Source organism: Syngnathus scovelli, chromosome 12 (assembly GCF_024217435.2).
Source record: "Syngnathus scovelli strain Florida chromosome 12, RoL_Ssco_1.2, whole genome shotgun sequence".
NCBI lineage: Eukaryota > Metazoa > Chordata > Actinopteri > Syngnathiformes > Syngnathidae > Syngnathus > Syngnathus scovelli.
The window spans coordinates 605,274-628,322 of NC_090858.1; the positions used below are offsets into that span (position 1 = coordinate 605,274).

Genomic DNA, 23,049 nt, shown 5'->3' on the forward strand with positions numbered 1-23,049 from the left:
TGGACGTGTGGAGGAGTGTTGTTTATCTCTATGCCAACAGCTGACTCCAAGCATAAAAGACTACCATGGACTTCCTCTTAAAAGCCCATTATCAGGCTGCTCACAAGCTTTTAGTTCCCTTACACTCAGCCTTTCAATCTCCGATGAGAGCTTCCCAGCTTAGGACAACTTTAACCTTCACTTATTGTGCAGAAAGGTTTTGGTACTGAAATAGATACATAAAGGAAAGTAGGTATGTTTCATATCTCATCATGCTGTGAGGGAAGTTTGATGAGGGAAGTTTGAGGCAATCCCTCAAGCCACTGAAATGGCTTGCATGAAATGATTGACGGATCTGGAAATAATAATGGCAAGCCTTCACGCTACACGTTTGTGACAGACTTGTCGTTTCCATTTTCCAAACAATCGTAAGCCCGCAAAGCATGGGGAAAAAAGCCATGTATGGAATATTATATATTAGTCAGCCAACGAGCATCCCCGCCCACATTAAGTCTGGCGTCAAAAGGTCAACAAAATGTTGTTTCTGTTTCAAACTGGAATTCCCGCAAAGGTTGATGGGCTGTAGGAATAAGGAGGATTGTGTATACAGTAGTAATATGAGCCACACTGCCTCGATCAATGAAACGCAAAGCATAACAACACTAAGCCTTGTGGTAACGTGGCCAATATGCGCATTTGATGTGTTGTAGAACCTGTTTTTATTGACCAACTAATGAAATCAAGTAATATGGCCATATTCCATCTTCTTCTTCTCAATGGGCTGGCTGGATTATAGGAGCTGGATGTGTCCCACCTGGCCATATTTGGCCACCCACCCCTGATCCATGATGTGTAAGCCATCATAACAAAAGTCAAAAGAAAGGCAGGGAGGAAGAGGGTGAGTTCAAATGACTAATCCAAATTTGTCTTATCATTTTGGGATCATGCATGCCTTCCTTTTCCCTTAAAGCAAACTGTGTATCTTCTGAAGTAGCATTTCCTTCAACAAACTCGAGCAAACCCGAGTGCCACCCCCACCGTCTTAATCCAACTGTTTTCTTATCTGCCTGAAGGTAAGGCCTGCATGTCAGACAGCGAAATATGCAGGCCCCACCCGCACCTTAGCCCTGCTTCTGTGTAACGACTGCTCCTTTGTATTTGCCCATTCGGTGCGGGTGCGGTTACGCTTAACAATGACTACACACATTTACGTGTAATTAAAGGACGGACAGAGGACTGCAAAATCAAGCAGTGAAGCTACTGATTCAAAAAGAGAGGATGTCTTTTCTCTTTGGTCCCATTTGAAATGCATCCATGTTGCTTCATCCTAGGTCAGGCTAAGATAGTTTGTCAGGTGTCCATGTTTGAAAATTCTCTTTTGTCTGCCGCTGCTACAGCCGAATCGTTAGCTAGGCAAATATTGCCGTTCTGACTCAAATGAGGGGGCAGGAAGAGCAAAACTGTCATGTGTGGAATTCACCTACGCAGGGGGTCATGGAATGTATCGCTCGCTCGCAGAAAGGTGAGGAAACGCTGTGATGGTATCTATTTCCATTGAGCTTTTCTGATCATTCACTTCAACTCAAAGACAAGCTCAGGGCATCCTGATATGCTCTTTTCCAAATAAAAAGAGAGGACATGCACAAAAACAGGAAGTAAAAACATTCTCATAATGTTCATCGTCAACTTGTAAACGAGACACCCTTTACTTCACAGAGCTGTGTGTGTCATTTTGATTTTAACAATTGTCTGGGGGGGAAACACGGTGGTTAGTGGTTAGCACATTGGTCTCACACTACCTTCTACTTCCTCTTACATTGTGTTTGAAAAGCAGCCATGTAAGAATAAGATGAGATGAGAGTCCCACTGATCTGAAGTCACAACACGATCACCCAACTGCAGTCCTGTGCCATTACCGAGTCGTTTTCGAATAAATAGCATCATTATGGCATATTTTGTTTGTTAACGCCTACCTTACTTTGTAATTTAGCAGCTGATCATTGTTTGATTGTCTGCATACAGTATATTGCATATATGTGAGAGGTTAAATACTTTTTGCAAATAAAATAGCCCGTTGAACAACGTTCAAGATTTTCAAGCTTAAAATCTGCAAAATGCAAAGGGAAGTTTGCAATCATTTTCATTCATTTACTGTCCTTTAAAAAGATCAGAAGGGATTTGTATAGATTAAGGACTATTGTTACGTGGGAATGTCGGAATGTCAATTAAGGTAAAGCCGAAGGGACTCCCCAAACAAGACTCGTGGACAGGTTGCGACTTGATATGACAGGAATGTTAGCAGCCTCACTCATCCAACTGTCCACTATTGCGCCACACTAATGTGGTGACTGCACACTCACGTCACACAACATTTTGTCAAACAAAAATTCGAGTCTGCCTGAAACCCTACTACTAGCGCGTTATATATAGTAAGAAAAGAAAAAAAGAATGAAGGCACACTATCAAGTGCCAAGTAAACCCATGGCAGTGTCGCCACCTGCTGGTAAATATTCTATCAGTCAACGTTCATCTTTACACTTTTCTTAAATCCAATGTTTAAGGTTGTGCTGGCCGACTTCCAATGTTCAGGAAAGTCATCTGCAATGGCTTCTCATATTTTGCCGTCAAATATTACCATTGATTAGGTAAGATCGAATTGCCCTGCTTAAAATGACACAATGGGCGGGCCATTGGCACAAAATGAATGACATTTAGGTCATAATCAATAGCTAACAAATAAGTTGCCTTTCAAATTTCACTCACGAGTGACTCTTTTCAAACCATCTCATTAAAGAAACGCCTCCCTCGCATGATTCCATGATGGGTGTGAAATGAGAAGTCAAGAAACAGTTTGTCCATCTGTTCTTTATTGAACAGTATTGCTTGCAATAACAATGTTTTTAAAAGTGACAACAATTTGCAGTTTTGTCATTTGTGCGAGCAGGGCGCATCAAACGGACGTCGGGTTTGACACGTGTACTGTACTTGTCCAAACGCTCTTGTCTCGCAATGATGCCGTGATGTGTGTTTGAACTTGCTAACGAGCGAGGGTCATGTATAGGATCTTCCTTAGGCATCCTTCTTCTTTTTCTTCTTCTTCTTCTTCTCTTTTTTCTTTTTCTTTTTGTGTGACTTTACTTTGGATTCATCTTCTTGGTCATCGCTGCCGTGGTGGCTTTCGTTGTTTTCCTTTGCGTGTTTTCGATGAGCGTCTTTCGACTTTCCGTTGGATGCTCCTCCCTGCTTAACTGCGTCCCAATCCTTGTTGGGCTCCTCCTTAACTTTCGGAGGGTCGGCACAAACCGTTATGAGCAGCTTCTCCTCCCTCATCTTCTTGAGCAAACTACTTTGGCGCCTATGATGATCATCCTCCTCTTTGATTCTATGGTAATCATTTCCGTGTTTCCTGTTGTCTCCTCTCTCGTCTTTGTAACTGTGTTTGAGGTGCAACAATGTAGGATGGTGTTTGCTGCTGCTGCCGCCGCTGCTGCTGCTGCTGCTGCTGCTACAGCTCGAGTGTCCTTTAGTCTCTTCTGTACGTTTACTTACCAGTGTTTTCTACCAAAAAAAAACAAATAAACATTGACTATAGATAGAATACAACACTATCCCAAGAAATCAAAACATGATGGCAATCCACAAAAAGGGTGTGGGGAATTTGTAACCTTTGCATTTGGTGTACAATGTGAAAGGAGGTTGATGTATGAGGCTCCCAATGGTCAGAGCCTAAATGACTTTGGCACTTCACTCACTAAAGAGACCATCCCATGGCATTAAAAATACACGCACACACCCCTTGACGAACGGGCGAGTAGGCACGGACCGAAGATGAGACCATATCAACGTTTTGTATGGAAAAGGAAGTACTCACGCGATTACAATGGATGGCTGCGTGGCTTTCCGCTTGACTGAAATCTCCGATGAACTCCTCGCATATCTGGCAGTAAAAGCCAAACACTGGGATGAGGAAATTGAATCCTGCAAAGAATAAAATCAAATGAGTGCCTGAATGCATGTATTCATGAGCAATTGATATAGATTGCTTTACCGTCCTGTTTGAGCGATTCTCCCACTTCTTTCATCAAACTTTCAATTTGAGTGGTTTTTGCTCGTTTGGCTTCGCTTCTTTCACTTTCATCACCTGGCTACAAAATATAAACGACAAGTTCAAGCAAGATGAAAAAGGGCTGAGCGAGTTGACTCGGTCGGTCGGGCAGGCAGAACGGGGCCGGCCGAACGGTTGGCAGCGAGCGCTGATATTCTAGCAGAATGTTTTAGAAATTGGTTACCTTGTGTTTATCATATGATGACAGAGATGTCCCAACTGGGTGACCTTTTTCCCGCTTCTCCTTGGTTGCTTGAAGAAGCAAAACCAAAATGTAACAATTGTTATTGACCAATAAAAGCATAGTGCGCCAAGTATATCAGACAGCCGTTTTGCTCCAGCGTCATGTCCAGGTGACACAAAAGCTTCTCCTTGATCACTGGAGAGAGAAAAAAGATCCAAAAACAGCAACAAATCTTGCATGAAATTTGAGCGGAATCAATCGGTAAGATACCCCTCAAAATCTATATGCTGCATCAAACATTGTGTATATTTACTCAACCATTTCAATTGTTCCCCTCAAATCATTTCAGGGACTTTCATTTGGCAGATGTGCAGGTTATTTGTCACATTCAAGTTGAATTCTCTTCTGTACATCGCAAAAGGTGAGAAGGAAGCAGAATCCTTGCAAGCTTGACTTGCAATTTCATGCCATTCTTGATGAATCTGGAAGTCAATCATAAAATCAAATCATCTGAATATCCTCACTTACCTTTGACGAGTGATTGCAGGGACTCCAAAGCGTTGCGCATATTGGGGCCTTGACACGATTTCAATCCTAAGGACGCTGGCGGCCGAGGGCCTGATTTGCTATTGTTTGTTTGGCCCAAAGCGCTCAAGATCTTTTTGATTTTCTCGCGCTCGTCCGGATGAGCAAAGGCTCGGCTCCGTGACGAGAGATTGGACCGGTCGCAGTCACGCTGTTGAGTGTTGGGATCCCATCTCTTCATTTCATCCATTTTTTTTTCTTTGACTGACTCTGACTCTCCAGGCGTGAGTGTTGCAGATGTTCCACAGCACGGATTTTGTCGCGTGGCGTTTTCGTCGCCGTATAAGAACAACTCTTCGTCTTCGAACGGATCCGATTTGGAAGCTGACTGCCATTTGGGCTGAAGCCAGGAGAAGTCATTGCCAACTCTGTCATGAGGCAGGAGCACGCTGTCACTTTCCAGCGACAAAGTGGAAAGCGCGCTAGGTCGCTCGGCACCCGGAGCTCGTTTACTTTGACTCGAGGCCTGGAGAGAGAGAGAGAGAGAAAAGCATTGTTTGTGGACATTTAAGATTCATTTACTGACTGCGCAAGACACGCATCTACCTGAATAGTTCGGATTGCCTCTTTGAGAGAGGGCAGATGGTTTTCCATTTCTTTGTTGGTCATGACCAACTTTAGTCCCTCTAACAAACGAGCACTACTACTACAACTAGCGGCGCTGTCGTTGCCCATGTGGCCGGGACTCCTTTGCCGCTTTTTGCTTTTAGCACGGCTGCCGTCAGGACCGCTACTCGGTGACGATGACCACCGAGGCCTGCTTTTGCTCCGTGCACGACTTTTTCTGGTTTGGCTTCGACTCCGAGCTCGACTTTTGCTTCCCGCTCGACTTTTGCTTCCCGCTCGACTCTTGCTTCCCGCTCGACTCTTGCTCCTCGCTCGACTCTTGCTCCTCGCTCGACTCTTGCTCCTCGCTCGACTCTTGCTCCTCGCTCGACTCTTGCTCCTCGCTCGACTCTTGCTCCTCGCTCGACTCTTTTCACGAAGGCGACTTTTGCTCCTGGCTCTACTCCGACTTCGGGCACGGCTTTTAGCTCGGGATCTTCCGCGGCTGCCCTCAGGACTCCTGCTCGGACTTTTACTCCGCTTTTGGAAAGCCGGGTCCGACTTGACGGCCTCCTTCAGGATACTGGCTGACTTCAATGCGTCAGCCAGGTTGTATTCCATGTTCCCTCTGAGATAATCTGGGAAAGGTTTATTTGCAGCTATGCATCTCAGGAACTCCTCTCCAGCGCTGTCACTAAAAAAGGGATATCAATCAACACCTTGAAGTGGAAAAGGGTCCAGCCCTACGTGTAAGACGACATACATACCTGTTGTCTGGTGCAAGCTTGACAGATGTTGGATTCCATTGGGAACCCGGAAGATGCGGTGGTGGCGGTGGTGTCGGAGAGGCAAGCTGCTGGCTGCCCCCCACGGTTATCACTGTACTGCGGTCTATGGAGAACGTGCTACAGTGGGGCTGAGAGTATTAAGAATTCATGTGAATATGACTTTGCATGAAAGAATTGTGGCATTGATGGCATATGTATACTATTTAACGTTACAAGCAACATTTCTCTCCCCCCCCCCCCCATTGACACGGTGGTACCTTTGAGTTTGAGTGTCCCAACTTGGCGTATAGGCAAGCGTTTGGCAGTAAGATAAGTTAGAAAAGGCTATGTTCTTAGCATGTACCGTATTCTATTTATTTTTGATTCACTCTCTTACACACGAAACTATACTTTGATATGCTGTGACGGATCATCTGCCCTGGCATGTCCCAGGAATTCGGAACCAGAATATCTTGAAGTCATTCTCTAAAAACCGAATGTGTATGTCCACTTATTGAGACCTTCACCGAACATGACTTTGTTGATGATACTCGTAACTAGCTTCGTCTTCATGTTTGGCGTTATACCAAACTTGATCACGTAGATGTCGAACCCAATTGTACAATACAATAGAATCTAAAATGATGTTTTCCTCTCAAATATGCCGCACTTTATTGCACGCTGAAATGAGGAGCTACGTCCTACTTGAGGACTTCATTTTAACTGCTAAAACGGTGCTATACAAGTCCTAGCTACCTTCGCCCCCTTCAAGCATGAGCTTGTCGTGTACGTACATTCATAAAATAAGGTCCTGGAGGTCTTGGAAGAAATTGGCTTCCCATCGGCGCCGAAGACGAAAATTGTCTAGACGGTCGAGGAGGTAAATTTCCGGGAGAAGGCCCACAAGGAGCGCCGACATTGAAGCGAGATCGTGGAACACCGAAAGAAGGCGGACCGCACGGATGTCGTCCGGGCCGGTACATTATTTCTGTTTTGATGAAGCAATCAAGACAAGTAGGATAAATTCAACTGCACAAAATGAACAACCAGCAACTCCATCGATTCCGTTGCGGTAAAGGCATCGAGCAAATGAATGCGTCAAACCCCAACATACTCTTCTTCTGCTTAAAACCAGATCGGATACAGCAGCACTGCCCTCTACTGAGCAGGAGCGTTATTGCATTTTTTTCCCCTATTTGATTTGTCCAGCTCAAACGTCGACAGGATTTTTTTTGTCATGTGATAATATTATATGCTGATAGCTAAAATCAAGTGCAGAGACAAATGAAAAGCATACTTTAAAAAATGAGCTGACCAGATTACAGTAAAACAGCTGCACAATTTCCAAGACATTTGATAGGTAAAGGATTGAGTCAATGCACTCAATATAAATAATACAAGATTAAAAGACAAGAGGTCAGGCAACATTTCAATTTTTCTTCTTTACTTTGTTTGGCAATGTATTTCCAAATTTAGTAGGGTTGTATGTGGATGACAGCAGCATGGTGAAAAGCAGCAGGACAGGGACAAACAAATATGGAGCATATATTGCAACGAGCGTCCAACGTTCCTGCCATGTTTGGGGGGCCCAGGGGCTTTCAATAGTGTACTGATGAAAGATGATGTGGGAGAGAATTGGGATCAATGTGGTGGCGACATGGGTGGAATAAATAATGGCAGGAGTCCTGATCCAGTGACAGCTTCCTAGAAGACAGGAAACAGTTGGGATCAAACTAATAAACTTTCTTTACTCCTGCAGTTTACCGTGGATTTCAATAGAGCGGCCTACTCAAATTATAACAACTATTCAAACACTCCCGTCAAATAAATGTGCTTTTACGCACACGTTTTTTTGCACTCGTAACGCACTCACGCTTGTTGTTTTGTTTTGTTTTGTTTTGCTTTGACCATTCAAGTAGGAGTGGCCGTTTTGATGAACTTACCTTTGTAAAAGGCATATGCTGCAATTGGAAAGAAAGGTATTTGCAGCAAACCCTCACAGACGATGAAAGATTGGAACCACTCTGGCGGCTGAAGGGGCATTGGGTCTTTGAACTCCTTTGCATACCACTGGAATAGGTCTCTCAGCTAGGGGAATGGATGGCATTACGAATATTATACGGACGAATGTGTCGAATAAAGCCATGCAACGTTACTTGCACCTTCATTTATCAAGCGATACTTACAGCTTGGGGATACAAATAGCCTGGTAGAACTGTTTGCAAGTCAATAAATAACGTGATCGGAATGTGCGATGTAAAATAGAAGACAAATATTGTTTCTAATAAACGAATGCCCTTCATTTTGGATAAGCAAATCAAAGAACTAGCACAACACGTTAAGTTATTACAGACAGATAGAACGTTCCGAGTCTCAAAGCAATGCAGCGAAGGTGTGTTCTGTTCATGGACGAGTAGTCAGTTCAGTTTGGAACATGATCCAGGGGCGGGGTGGGGTGGGTAGGGTAGGCGGGCTTTTCCCCGGTTGGCCATCTTCGGTTCGGCCGGTCCGGTGGTCCGATGGGCAGGCCGGGGCTACCGGCCACGGAACCAACAAAAGAAGAAAATAAAAACTAATTGGCCGCGGAGGTTGACCCACCCGCGGCAACTCTGTCGGCCACTATACAGACTGAAGACGCCACGCCGCAGGGAAATGAAAGCATTCGAGTTCGCTTGTCAATTCACACCGGCTGCGGTGCGGTGCGATGCGGTGCGCTTCCGAAAGCTTTCCGCATAGTTTCAATGTTCACTGGATTTCATGAAGTTGATGAAATTACTGTATACAAACCAGACAGGAAGTCAAGTGTCGGCATGCGAAGTAGCTCCGACAGATTTCAAAATAAAAGCGTTCTGCAACTTCGCCCCCCCCCCCCACGCCACATAAAAACACACAAAATTACGTTAATGTGGGGAGATAGCTAGCTAAATAAATGAACATGAGTCAGACAATTAAAGAGACAAAAAATTAACTTGAAATTAATTAGAGTCGACTTAAATCACAGAAACACAAAATGATTACCCTACAAGAGCTAAAACAAAAGTGTTTCCTTTCAGGACCCAAGCTGAAGGCGCAAAGAGCAAACTTTTACTTCTGTCACTGCTCTCTTCCTCTATCTTGTCTGTTTGATTCAACTTTCTACACAGAGGATGTTGAGCGTGACATCCAAAAGGAGAAGTCGGACTGCTACAAGCACGCTGTTGTGCTCTACATGGTCCAAGGCTCTGTTGGACACGGCCGGAAGCGTGTCGGTCGGTGACGCCGCATGGCCGATGATGAAGAGTCTCTCTCTCTCTCTCTCTCTCTCGCTCTCTCTCTCTCTCTCTCTCCATTAACGTGACAGTCTGAGGTCCAAATCAGGGGAGGGGGTGGCTGGCTCAGGAGTGAGGTTGCTCAGGTTGGTCAAAGTGACGTTGTCGGGACCGGGCGAAGAGTCCGGAGGGCCCGAGGCGCTGCGATCGGCCAAGCGGCGGTAAACAAAATGGAAGGGGGGAGCTTGCGGCCGGCTGTTGAGCTCCGCCTTGATCCTCTGAGGATGGGTGTCTGCTGCCAGCTGCTGGCTGTTGCCCTCCATCAGCAGGAACAAGCCATAGCTGGCAGGGTCAGACACTTTGAACTTTATGGCGCACAGCTGACACACTTCCTCCACGGTGGCGTAGGGGCGGACTGGGAGGGTCTTAGCGGTGCAGCCGCTAGCCAGCTCCTGCAGCGCCACCCGCAGGTAATTCTAGGAGAGAGAAGAACGAAGGAAAAATTGATACATTTTCAGCCATCTTCACACATAGTGCTTTTCCATCAGTCTAACTTTGAAGTACAATAAGAGCTGCCAATAATTGTATTGATTAGTGTAATCAATGCGCGTCAGGATGCACGCCTAATATCCCGAGCTTGTCGGCCTTACTTGGAAGTCATCGAAGGATGGCGCCGAGTGCAGAGTGGTGCGTCGCTGGTGCCACTGGTGCAGCGTGTTCCTCGTCTTGGAGCTCAGCACCCTGGCAGCTTGCTCCTCTTGGAAGTTGCGGATCAATGACATTGCTCCGTACGCGCTCGTCAAATAATAGCCACCTGCGACAGAACGATGACACAGCACCGCAAATGTTAGTCTGCGACCAATAAAAGGGTCAGGAGCTGCTTCAATTTAAAGAAACACCTTCTCCGTGAAGCAGCGAGGGATCCAGTAGCTCCATCATGTAAAGTATCTCATTGTCCAGCTGCGGCATGTCGCATTGTGCCAACACGTAGGTCAGCATCGGCAGGAAGTCATCTGCACCGTACAGACGGCCTGAGACACACACACACACACACGCACACACAGACAGATCTATTTTCAACTCGTGGTAACCATGGACTTTTTTTTAGACATCGAATGTAGCAAGAGTCAGATATAAAGATGAAATTGCGCAACTTCCAGTTTCACTAGACACAGTGTTTTTCCTTTATGTCACTGTGTTCTAGGGCTGAATGATTCATCAAACTGCAAATGACATTGCAATGCAGTAGAAATGTTTCAAATCGATCAATCCAAATGTGTGGCTTTATCAATTCAAATGTTATTGGAAGAAATACTCGTGTTGACATGACACTTGTGTGGTCGAATCTTGGCAAGCTGTCATAGTGGATGCTTAAAAGACTGCGTGGATCAACTGTTTTTCTCTATGTGAACGATTTGATTTGTTTCCCTTTAGTTTGACCTTTCTTTAAGCATTGGCCGAACAAATCATTGCTGTATTTTGAGAAATGTCAAAAGGATCGGTGGGTCAGTGGAGACAGAGGTACTTGGTTGGATACAGTGGGAGGGAGCGTCACTGTGTATGGTAAAGTTGCGCTACCTGAATTGTCTTCCATAATGGTGTAGATGAGTTTGCAAACCCTCAGCAGCATGGTGACCTTCTTTTCCGGAGAGTACAGCTTGCACATGGTGTGAAACTTGCACTTGATCTTCTCTATAGCGATGGGATCTGGCGGCACCGTGTCCTCCACGCCCATTTCCTGCGGCTGGCGAGCTTTGGCCAGAGACATGTTGTCCCTCAGCTCCTGCCATTCCCCGCTGCGCACTTGAAACTCCTGCAGTGCCGCACTAACCATGGCTTTGAGAGGCTTCAGAACACACTTGTGCATGGCTTTCTCTAAGACGTGATCTGAAAAAAAAGGGAGGTCACATTTCACAGAACATTATTAGTGCTGGCAGTAGAATTCACCACTTCACTCTTTCCCCTCGTGTCATCTAAAAAACGGCGGAGACTTGCTGTTCATGAAAGGGCCACACGACGGCGCCAAGCCGTGTCTAATAGGAAAGTCCTACATTGGATGCAAAGTTGTTGCCAAGAAACAGTGCTGAATTGACTTTGACAAGCTTTCTAAGTAAGAGAGGAACACATTTTAGCCTACTGTATGTTGTTGCCGCAAGACGTTAAGGAAATGCACACAATTCAGCTGCATTTTCCTCATCTTCTAGATGATATCAAATCATCAACAACATTTGTTTTAGGGAAGATCATGAGTTATTAAAAGGTCTTGGAGCCCCGTTTATAGTACATAAATGTTCAAACAGGCAATTCTAAATGATTTGGGGTTTTTCAGGAGACTGACACAATACCATGGACCTGTGGAGTTTGCATGGATCAGAGCGTTTAGAACGGTATGATTATTACTTTGACTTGCATTGTTATCAATGTTTTTTGCAATGTTTTGCGTCGTATGCAAATACATTTATTTGGTCTTTGTTTCAAAAAACTCCACAAGAGATGCAAAAACCCAGCGCACTTTTACAGTTGTGCATCTTTTGTCAAGGACTACTTGAAGCTGAGAACATCTACTGTGTTGTTGGGGGAGGAACAATTGTAGGGAAGAGAAAAGTGCGCACGAGAAGCGGAAACGTGCCAGTATGACCTTTTTTTTTTTGCATCTCAGCTCGTGCAGTCTGACGAACACATGCCATGATATCATCCAGACAGGATGGAAAGCAAACCGCAGCACTGCTGAATAAGGAGGAACGCGCGCGCGTGTGTGCGTTTGCATTTGTGCTGCTGACTCTTCTCTCCAGAATAAGGTCAAGTCAGTTGTTTTATTTTCTGCCTCAGCATAGGATCATTCTTACACAGCACTGTTGATCATCGAATCATACAAATCCCACTCATGCATGAATCATTCATGTTTAATTCCTTGCGTTGCTGCCTCAGCTCAACTGGAACTAAAGAGCTGCAAATAGACTGCACTTGCGCAAGACTTACACAAAGAGCACCTTCTCACTTTGCCGTTCAAGTACAAAGTGAATAACAGCTTCCATCCAGTATGTAGCGAGCGCTTTGTATATCCAGGCCTTCCTTCCCTGCTCTTTCTGTGTTTGTTAGCATTCTTCAAAGACTGAGTAGTTTTCATTGACTGAAGTGGTTAACTGCCTGTCCAATGAATACAAAATGCTTTGAGCCTGCCTGGAATAGATTCTTTTACTTTCAAATCTATCATGCATTATGTATTGACGTCTGTAAGCAAGCATCACAGCGTTGTGTTTGAGCCAGCACGGTGTTTGGGAATCCAAAATAGCCTGGACGAGCGAGCGAGCGAGACAGAGGCGTTTCTGGAATCTGTCACTCGTCTCCTGATACAGAGATTGCTTCCTTCCTGCTAAAGTGACACAATCTCAACATAGCTTTTCTACCTGCCCTCGCTCGCTCGCTCGGGTCAAACAAAACAAAACAATTCATGTTGAAGGAAACAGAGCGGCTGTCTTTCTTACGGCTACATTCTTTTACGATTAGACTGCCGACCAAGGACGAACACCGCTGCGACAGCTAGAGTGACCATGAACTTCTTTGGCGGGCACAAGGTTCCACCCCAGCATCTCTATTGTTATCTAATTGTATGGCGCGACCTACGTCTTAAGACTTGATTGCTCTAAGTGTACATTCGGGTTGGCGCTGTTCCATGCATAAGTATAAATTCATCCAAAAAGAGGTTTTCATTCATATTGTACTGCAGAGCCTAGACAGACAATAGGACACCTGCAATACAAGCAATAGCCATTTGAAATAATAAATTAGCAGCAGTTTAAAAAAGGCACCAGAATTGCACTTTCATTGGTCTGTGTGCAGAGTATAAAACAAGGGGGTCCATTCTTCGAAGCACACCCTCCCTCCGATTTCAGCACACTATTCATCCCCAGAAGTCCCTGGAAAACTCAAATCAAAAACAAGCAAAACAAACCTCTTCAGTGTATAACCACGCAACTGTCTTTTGGGATATTGTCACACGTTCACTTGAATTAGTCAAGCAGAATCAGTCACCTTTACAGCAAGTGTATGGTAAATAAATCTGGGACAGCATCTGGAACAGCAGTTAGGAAAAGAAAGAGTCACGAAGAAAAAATGCCAAGTGAGAGTCAGCAAAGTCCAGACTGCAAAACAGACAGGACAGGAGGGAAGGAGGGAGCTAGGGAGCTAGGGAGCTCGGGGCCTTGCTTCCAATGCTCTCTTTGATTGGGGCGTGTGGAGTAGGGTTACAAACCTTGGCAGAGCGCATCTTGGGATTCAGCTGGGCTTCCACTGAAGCCTCAACACAACCAAATAGTGTGCAACAACAGCGCCACTCATTGCAGATTACAAATTGTTTCTTCAGAATGCCAAGCAGCCTTCGTTCGGCCCAAGGTAAAAAGTCATCCTTTTGTTACTTTCCAAAAGGTCTAACATTCTTTCGCCGGGTGTGTGTTCCAGCCAGTGAGAAAGGGCACGCAAGAGAGGGAGAGAGAGAGAGAGATGAGAAAGCAAGCCAAAGAATTGAGACCCCAAATAAGATCAACACGGAACGGACAACCTGTCTGGCCGCGCAGTTGAGACGATGGATACGTCACAAACGCATTTGCCGACATCAAATCGCTTGCCGTTTTCTTCTTTCAATTCTAACTGGCTGACTTGTGAAAAGAAAACTAAACAACATTTCCACAACAACATGCTTGCACATGAGACACACCTACTAAACTCCCACCTCCTTGACAATGAGGTCTTTATGCTCCTACGGTTGGAATGGTGCGACCGCCGGCATACCAGAAGATTAGAAAGTCAAGCAGTGACGTCGACGACATTTTCACTCAAATCTATAGGCAATTCAATGTGACGATTACCATCATTGACTTGGCTGCAAGCAGCAGCAGCAGGTTGACGTTGCCAACTTGAGCTTAGTGGCAGAACTCCTCCTCAGAGCATTATTACGCCAGACAATACACTGGTCCCCATTCAGAGACTTTTTTTTTTTTTTCCCCTTTTCCTTCCATCGCATACAAAATAAATCCTAGTCCGAATAATGCATGAGCGCAATTCTCCAACTTACCTATTTGGTCTTCAGGTATCAGGCTCTCTATGGGCAAACCAAGTTCGGAGCTTTGTCGCAGGTAACTCTTCATTTGTGTGATAAACTGACGCAGCGTTTGAAGGAGTTCCAGTCCAGAGGCAAAGCTTTGCCAGGTCGGGGTGCCTGCCCCTTCCCCCATGTAGCTCAGGTAGTCCTGCACCAGGGAGCCGAAGTAGGAGGCTTTGTCTTTGGACAATTCCACCACCCTGCGAATGGCTCTCTTCTCTGGTGTCAACAGGGAGCTAAAAACGCCACTCATCTTGCGCAGATGACCTCGCAGCGCTTTCTGGAGGACTAAAGCGCTGGCGCTCGGCCGCCGCCTGGTCCTGTGCCCGGGCGGCATCATGGTCAGGTCCTGGTCTTGGTCCTGGTCGCTTTCCAGGCCGACGCCGTAGTCGGGCTCCTCTTCGTCTTCGTCCTCCTCCTCCTCGTCGTCGTCGTCGTCCTCCGTGCTACAATACAGAAGATGGGACGAGGGCAGCGAAAGGGGGAGGTGGGTGTTGAAATCGGCCACCGTAGGTGGACTCGGGTCATGGAGGGCAGGAAGGAAGAAAGGCGACGACTGAGAGAAGAAATCCAAGGAGTCTGAAGAATCCGTGGAAAGGCTCACGTCACTGAGACGTTGGCTAACCCCATCCTGGCAGTCCTCTCCTGCTCGTTCTCCAGCGCTTCCGCGCACCACCACTTGTTGGCTTACGGTCATTGTGTCCGCAAGACTGCTGCGGGGCTGCGTGCAAGCTTTGCCGCTGCTCTGCTGAGATAGTTTGGCCTTCAGAAGCGCCTTTTCAATAGTTTGCTCCTCTAGCGCCAGGTGACACTGGGCATCCTCCAGGGAGGAAGACAGGGAGGATTTGGCCTTTCGAGGCGAGGAGGACAGAGACGCGAAAGAGAGGGGGAAAGAAGGTCTCGGGATGGAGATAGGGGAGCTGATGCTGAGTCTTTTGGGAGGGGACGACGAGGGGCTGATACTAAGTGAAGAACCCAGACGGGATAAGAGGCTACTGCTGCGCTCCTTGTCTTCCGCCTTCTCCTTGGGGACATTGATCCAGGCAATTTTCTCGGGCATACTGCGCTGCCGGACGGGAGGGGCCCACTGTGGCGGGGGTGGACGACTCGGCGGAGACCGTGACGTGGTGTCTTCAGCGCTTTGCTTTTTTTCACCTTGTGCTTGCGTGGCGCTACCAAGGCTAAACGCCTTATTTTCATTGGACTGTTGGTTGTCACTGAAATCGGAGTCACAACTTGCAGGCCTGTCGTCGTCGCTGCTTTTTTCCGGGCTGTGAGTTTGACTCGGATCAGAGGAATCTAATTCAGGACAGTGCTCGCTCTCTGGATGATGAACCTTAATGAAAAGTGGGTTGATGAAGCAGAGCGCCCCATTCGACTGGCAACACTCGAGCTCCGAAGGGGTGCGAGTTTCCAGTCGAGGGCGGCTCGGGGCGGCTGCGACAGAGAGTGCTTGCTGGCCGGGTGGAGGTCCTCTGTCAGGAGCTGTGGCTCCAAAGAAAAAGGAGGAGGAGGAGGAGGAGGAACCCTTCCTCTTCTGACACCATTCACTGTCCCAGAAACCTGTAGAATGACAAATGACATTGATTATAGCGAGTTGGATGAAATGCTATGCGACCGGGGCGATGACGTCTCAAGACTACGTATTTTGGAAAAGAATTCTGTCATGACAAAAAAAGCAACCTGTGACGAGTCAATCCGGTTTTATTCATGTATTGTATGACCGTTGTGTGACATGAAAATGAGCAGCAGTATGCACAAATCACCAGAACGCTATACGTCGCCTGAACTCCAAGACTTGATGACATCTGTGGAAATAAACTCACGCCATCATTTAGCCCTTCTCCGCATGCACGCACAAGCCAGATGAAGTTAATTAAAGCAGAGTGATTTTCAAGGCCGTGAGAGAGCGTCAGGTGTGGTGCGGTGAGGCGCCTCGAGATTTTTTCCAACGAAAAGGTGTGCCGTGGATAAGAAAAAAAAAAAAAAAAGATTGGCAACCACTGCTCCAGAATACATGTAAAGACCTGAAGGAGCAACTAACTAACTTAAGAGACGATGCATTTATTATGTATGCGGAGAAACTAGTAAGGAAAAGTGGCAAAAAGCTCAGGAAAACATTCGGCCTCAGCTATTCACACAAGAATCTCTCCAAATTTGCATCATTTCATCTTAGGAAACAAAATGTGACTTTTTTTTATCTTCTCACTGTGTTTCTAACACGTCTGCTATATGCCGAGGAGGACTGACTCCAACTTCTCCTCTCGGTGAGTCAACGCAAGCACTTCAGCTTTAAATATAGCCCGGAACCACAGCTGCTTCTTATTTTTATTTTTTTACAAGCAAAAATATATCATTTTCAAGGCAATGTCACGCACCGACAACTTTCTCAAGTCCCGCCTGTGGCAGGCAGGCAGGCAGTCAAAGGAGAAATAGAAAGAGTGATACAGCACGGGTACCAGACACAGAGTAACTCCTTCCAACCAGAAAAAAATACATGACAACAATACTCACTGTGATCCCAAAACGTGACGACAAACAATGAGAGGTTTGTTTGGGACCAAGCCCAAAATGTCAGGACCCTTTAATGCGGCTGTCTTCAAGTGCACTTCGACTCAATATTTGTTAGGATGTTGATGTGTTTCTGGGAGGGCTGTTAGCAAGCAGAGTATGTCCAGCTCTCTCTCTCTCTCTCTCTCTCTCTCTCCCCCTCCCACGCCCCCCCTCCCTCTAACTCTTTCAATGACGCATGGCCAACCCTCGTTTGCCCTCCCACTCTCCACTTGTTTACAATCCAGTCTTCTTTACAACATGTTTTGACTGAACTTGTTCATATTTCTGTTGCCCAATAGCTCTTTCTTGGAAAATGCAATTTCTCAGTACAGAAGATTTAGTGTTCTAATAAAAGGATTTGGATCAAAAGGGGGATTTGCACAAAATATCCTTTCAGTAATCTATTTGCCATGTGTATTTGTACATTGCTTTGTTTAGTTGTATTGAGCACGCACACATTTCAGCGTATTTTCTTCCACAATCTACACGCCATGGTCTTCTTATCAAAATGTTTATTGTATGGTTCAATTTGGCAAATGATGCAATCTTGTCAGAATGACGTCGTTCCGTTCACTGTCTGTGCTGACTAAAGAGTCAAATGGCACTGAGAAGAAAAGGCCAGTGACATTAAACATGGTTCTTTTTCTCAATCAAAGGAGTCGGATGGGGATTAGGCTTGAATGCGTGCTCTACCTTTGTTTGCACAATTGCTCGAAAGGCAAACGGAGCCCTTCAAAGCCTCAGAAGACAACGGACGGAAGCTCGCTGGCTGGCTCGCTGGCTGGCTGGCTGGCTCGCTCTCATGCACAACAGAGCTCAAACTACTTTCGATTAAAAAGTACAGTAGTAGAAAGCACGTTGAAGTTAGGGTGGGGTGACGTTTCACACTGGACACCTTTACGTGAGGCCACGTTGTGAGTGACTCAATAGCCTCCCTGTTGAACTAAACTCATCTGAGCTTGCAAGACCTTTGTCCCTCAGACTGAGTCATTCACTACTGGAATTCTAGTCAAATTTGTGTGAACACGTGTGTGTGCGCGCGCATTTGCGTGTGAGTGTGTGCTCACTCGCTCTATGCAAATAAGAATCCTATGTGTGCGCACACCAAAAAATAGGCACATGAAATGAGGTCAACGGGCACGAATGACATTGTGTGCTAGGCCAGTTTAGCGCCAGCTAATAGTAACGTAATAGGTCTCACTTTTGAATCGCTTAACAACCTGTTCTCTATTTTCAGCCACCAAATGCGCGAGGACCGTGTAAAAGTATGCTGGAACACCCGGCAAAATTCCCAAACACGCTTGCGGGAGGCTTGAACCTGCACGCCAATCAACATGCGTCTGGTCACTGTTTAACGCCCATACAAAGACAGAGAGCCCTATGGGTAAGACAACAAACGATTAGCCAAAAGAACACTGAATACCATCGGTAGTACCTGCTCCAAGTTTCGCAATCTGAGCAAGCTCAGCAGAGGTTTTGGCTGAAGCGATGGCTTCTGGGAGCTTCAAGGTGAAGGGAAGCACATCCCTGAGAAAAAGCAACAAAAGCAGAATGAAATGGAGCAAAACTACTAAAAAAGAAGAATCAGGTTGACGCAGGAGGGACTAAAAGCGTACGAGTCGCTCTTCTTAGCGTGGTCACAAAAACAAAAAGAGCAACGTGAGTCATTGCGAAGAATGAATTTACCTGCTGATGCAGCAGAAAGCCACAAGCCGAAACAGGTCCGCAAAACTCAGGCCGGATCCTTCCAAAGAAAAAGCTGGAGAACAATGAAGGAAGGAAGGAAGGAATCAATTCATTGCAGGCCGTGATCAAGCTTTCATCTTTTGATGCAATCTACTTTCCAGAGAGATTTGTCAGAACAAGTGAGGTCAAGTTGAAACGATTGCACGTTATTCAAAGAGACGCCAATGTGCTTGAAAATCAATCAGCAGCATGAGCGCCATTGCCAGGGCAACAGGAAGATAGAAAGTGTCGAAACCTACTGAACTGGCTCTCTTTGACAACAAAGTCTTTGACAGGAAGTGGAGAGTGCTTGTCCATGCGTAAAGAGATGACCTTTTTCTGCAAGCTCGAAGACTTCCTCACCACAAATGTCTAGGGGCCAGGGGAAGAAACATTCAATCAGAAAACCTGCAACTCAAACGGACACTTTGATTTCAGAGGCGTGATAGGGCTAGTCTTTTTTTCTTTTATCCGACTGTAATGGTAGTGATAAGCTGTTTCCTTACTCCAGGCGCTCGGTCCTGTAGGATGTGTACGGCGTCCTGATGGCTTAGGTCAAGTTGGAGCCACACACAATGCGTATTGATTAACCTGTCCAAAACGCTGAGTCGCCGATGGAGGGAATCGTAGCCCGAGTCCCTGACTCCGGTCGCCGTGTCAGAACAAGGGGATGCTTGTAGGAAGAGACCCCCGACTTCTTCGCTCAGTCTGAAAAGCAAGCAAGCAAGAGTGCCGCCATGGGCATGAGCAAGCAGGAAGTTTCACAGGAAGGGAACATGCGTACGTATCCTATCTGCTTCTCGAGTTGAAGTCTACATGTGTTTTACGACAGCAAAGAGGTGGCGTTTCCAAACAAAAATCCCTTACTCAATACACCCACAGGTAAAAGACATCACTACTGTGTCATGACTTTTGTGATTATTTTAGCGCCCGTGTGGCTTTTTCTTTCTTTACGAGAGGTAAGCCAACAATGAAGCCCTAAATGAGTGTTTTTAGGATGATTCTTGGGGAAAAAAGAGGTACGTAAACATCTGGTCATCATCTACATCTCCACAGCAATAGACAAGAAAAACTCAATTGTGCTCTCTGCTGTCTGTATTGTGCTAGTGCGCTCTATTAAATCAACAAACAGTAAGTACGTACGTACGTACGTCGATAAAGGATAGCTCACCCATGCATTGAATCCGTCTTGTGCTCTTCTATTGGCTCAGGCTTTTTCCCCATCTCTTTTTTCAAAGTGCCAATTTCCAAAGCAAAGGATTCAATCAACTACAAAAGAAAAGCAAATACTGTATTTCATTTCGCGGTTTGAGCTGACAATGAACATTTTCTGTGCTGTACTGATGTCATTTGTTTCATTTCCCTCTCTGTCGGGCGGGCTACCGATCATCAACACGAGTCCCAAAAAGACAAGCTCAGCAGTGGGAAATCCCAAATCTAAAAGCCATAACTACTAAGTCTAAGTCTAAGTCTACACAATGTGAGCATTCGAAAAGCCCACTTGGACAGTGGACACCATTCTGAAGTGTGCAGTAGTGCAATGTAAACCTTTTTTTTTTTTTTTTTTTTAATCCCTTTGCTACATACATTGCGTTCAGATAGACTTGCTTTAAGTCTTACACAAATAAATACACTTTATATATTTCACTTTTTTTTTTTTTTTTTTTAAATAGCGGTCTGCTATACAGTTGTACAGTTTGATCATTCTTGGTGTTCTCCAAGGTTTACCGAGAGGCCAGATCTGGATTTGCTGAAAAACACGTATATTTTAACAACAACAACAACAACAACAACAGTAAAACGCCAGAAAAACATTTGAGTGGAGCGACACGCTGAAGTCATTATTTCCTGTTTTCTAGGAAAAACAGGCAAGAAGCTAGACTCCAACTCACTTCCCTTTTGAAAAACAGTAGTGATGATTTGACATGTACGTACCTTAAAAAAACTGCTTTTCCTCTCCCGTTTGGAGGGCTGCTGGATGTTATGGCTGGACATCTTGTCCAACCTCCTGGACAGCTCCCTGGAAAGGCAAATTCAAGCAGAACAATTATCATCATTAAAGCTACCGAAATGAGGTACAGTATTTGCAGGCGACACGCTGAACTGATTTCCAAGGCACAGACAGACAAAGCCAAACATTTCCACTCACATTCACACCCTTAACCTACCATGCATGTGTTAGGAATGCAGAACCGACACCTCTTGTCAAAACAAAAGCACGTGTTGGCCATTTTGGGACTTCCATCTACCCGTCCGTCCGTCCGTCCGTCCGTCCGTCCGTCCGTCCGTCCGTCCGTCCGTCCGTCCATCCATCCATCCATCCATCCATCCATCCTCTATCCCGCTTGACCCCACGGGGGGTCGCGGGCGTGCTGGAGCCTATCATCGGGCACCCTGAACTTTTTGCAGCATTTTGGGAGTTCAGGTGCCCAAATGTGTCTTTCCATTTGTATGAGCCATATGTGAGTCAGTGTCCCGGCCAGAAAACCAGGAAGTCCAAGGAATATAAAACACTTTGCCAGCACGTGTTCATTTATATTGTCAGTCGCAGTAAAGTTTCTTGGAATGCCATCAAGATATGACTGAGTGGCAAACATCAGCCAAAGATTGATTGATTTGAAGCCGAATGAATTAACATCAGCCTCAAAGCAGCAAATCCCACACATGCACAGAAACACAGTATTACTGACAACAGAGAAAAATCCTCAGTCCCACTCTATTTAAACACCCAACACACACTCATTACAAAGGTAGCTATCAAAGCACTCACACTGCACATTACACCTCAAGCCACTCTTTTGCGTAAGTGCTGAACTCCTTGTGGTCAGGCAGACCACCGCCTCTATGGAATCACTGGTCAAACTACCATTTGCATTCACTTGACATCCAAGAAAAACTTGGAACGACGACGACATTACGAAGATACGGCCAATCTAAGCCTAGGTCTTGACAGCTAAGGTACTGCTTCTCATCCAAACCACTGCATTACAATTTGAACATCCTTGAGTACTGTTTATAAATTTGACATTGGTGCAAGCGTCACCAAATGAACTTCCCAGCAATGCTATACATGTGCAAGTTAGTGTATTACAGTCAATACCTGACTTGTGACTTGCATAGTACATCACTGTAGTGTTTTGTTGGTCTTCAACAGAAAGAGTATTAGCAGATTTGAGACTTTGGTTAGAAAATACCATTGGCTGTGAGTGGAAGAAAGAATCATACAGTCATAAGTTGAGACCGAGCACAAGTGGCAACTTTAAACAGCTACCATGTAATTACCTTGCAAACAATACATTACGCACTGCTCTGTGAGTTGGAAACGTTCAGGGGGGGCATTACATTACTTAGAACAAAAAGAAAAGAAAAGAAAAGAAAAGATCACTGCAGGGCGGATTTGGGTTTTGGGGGGTTTATATGAAATATCACACACCTCAGTTGGGAAAGACTTAAGTCGATTTCTTTCCACGTCTTTTGTCATTAGTTTAAACAATAAGACAATTCAAATAAAATTGATTGAGATTTGAATGTTTGATGGCACAATACAAACGAGCGCATTCGAGATCGAGCATTTGGTCATTCATCGACGGAAGCCGTTGAAACAGGTGGGAGGCAAGTTGAGCAGCAAGCCAGTCCGTCCCTCAGGATTCTTTGCACGTAATTCAATAAACGCGTCACAACAGCCACTACGACCATCTCAAGAAACAACGACCGGGCGACCGACCGGTTAGGGGGAAAGCGCGGAACGATCACTTACGAATGTCCGCACAAAGAACTGGCAAAGTTGAAACGATACTTACTTAACGATACGAAGAAACCCCCCACTCCTACGAGAAGATCTTTAAAGGTCCATAGCGTAGTCACTTCACCAAACTCTCTTAACTTAATTCTCTCATTATATTCTCGAAGCAAATAAAGTAAACAAGATTACGCCACACAACCGGCGCCTTCTTTCCATGATAGTGCACTCGGTCGGTCGGTCGTTTCCTCTCCCGACTTGGCTGCGTTTCCCTCTTTGTGGAACTTTTGGCTGCGTTTCGACGCACAGTAAGACTTCCGCTTACACCATTTCACAATAAAACAATTGTTTTCAAAATTTCTCAATTTACTGGACATGCCCAAAAATTGAGAAATGTTTTCGGCACGGATGACTTAAAGATGATTTCAATTAAAATTATGATGACAGGGACGACAGTTAGGAACGATCACTTCTTGGTCAGCCCTTTAAAATATATGGTAAAATAATAAAAATTGTAATG

At 45.5% G+C, this 23,049-nt stretch overlaps 3 protein-coding genes across 3 annotated transcripts; all 3 read right to left on the reverse strand.

The window, feature by feature from the left end:
- Positions 1–2,826: 2,826 nt before the first annotated feature.
- si:ch211-195b21.5 (neurofilament heavy polypeptide) lies at positions 2,827–7,305 on the reverse strand. The gene is made up of 8 exons (XM_049736739.2): positions 6,961–7,305; positions 6,167–6,315; positions 5,400–6,093; positions 4,797–5,319; positions 4,269–4,336; positions 4,028–4,124; positions 3,851–3,957; positions 2,827–3,537 (listed from the first exon to the last, which is right to left on the reverse strand). The coding sequence occupies exons 1-8, from the start codon at positions 7,147–7,149 to the stop codon at positions 3,049–3,051; spliced, it is 2,316 nt and encodes a 771-aa protein (XP_049592696.1). The 5' UTR covers positions 7,150–7,305; the 3' UTR covers positions 2,827–3,048.
- Positions 7,306–7,583: 278 nt separating this feature from the next.
- On the reverse strand, positions 7,584–8,496 carry tmem97 (transmembrane protein 97). The gene is made up of 3 exons (XM_049736749.2): positions 8,353–8,496; positions 8,110–8,254; positions 7,584–7,870 (listed from the first exon to the last, which is right to left on the reverse strand). The coding sequence occupies exons 1-3, from the start codon at positions 8,467–8,469 to the stop codon at positions 7,596–7,598; spliced, it is 537 nt and encodes a 178-aa protein (XP_049592706.1). The 5' UTR covers positions 8,470–8,496; the 3' UTR covers positions 7,584–7,595.
- A 618-nt stretch (positions 8,497–9,114) lies between these two features.
- Positions 9,115–23,033, reverse strand: LOC125978892 (ras and Rab interactor 2). The gene is made up of 12 exons (XM_049736736.2): positions 22,591–23,033; positions 20,726–20,810; positions 19,962–20,059; positions 19,297–19,498; positions 19,051–19,162; positions 18,752–18,824; positions 18,501–18,592; positions 14,486–16,075; positions 10,993–11,301; positions 10,314–10,445; positions 10,065–10,228; positions 9,115–9,890 (listed from the first exon to the last, which is right to left on the reverse strand). Exons 2-12 carry the CDS (start codon positions 20,783–20,785, stop codon positions 9,495–9,497), a joined length of 3,228 nt encoding a protein of 1,075 aa, XP_049592693.1. The 5' UTR covers positions 20,786–20,810; positions 22,591–23,033; the 3' UTR covers positions 9,115–9,494.
- Positions 23,034–23,049: the final 16 nt, after the last annotated feature.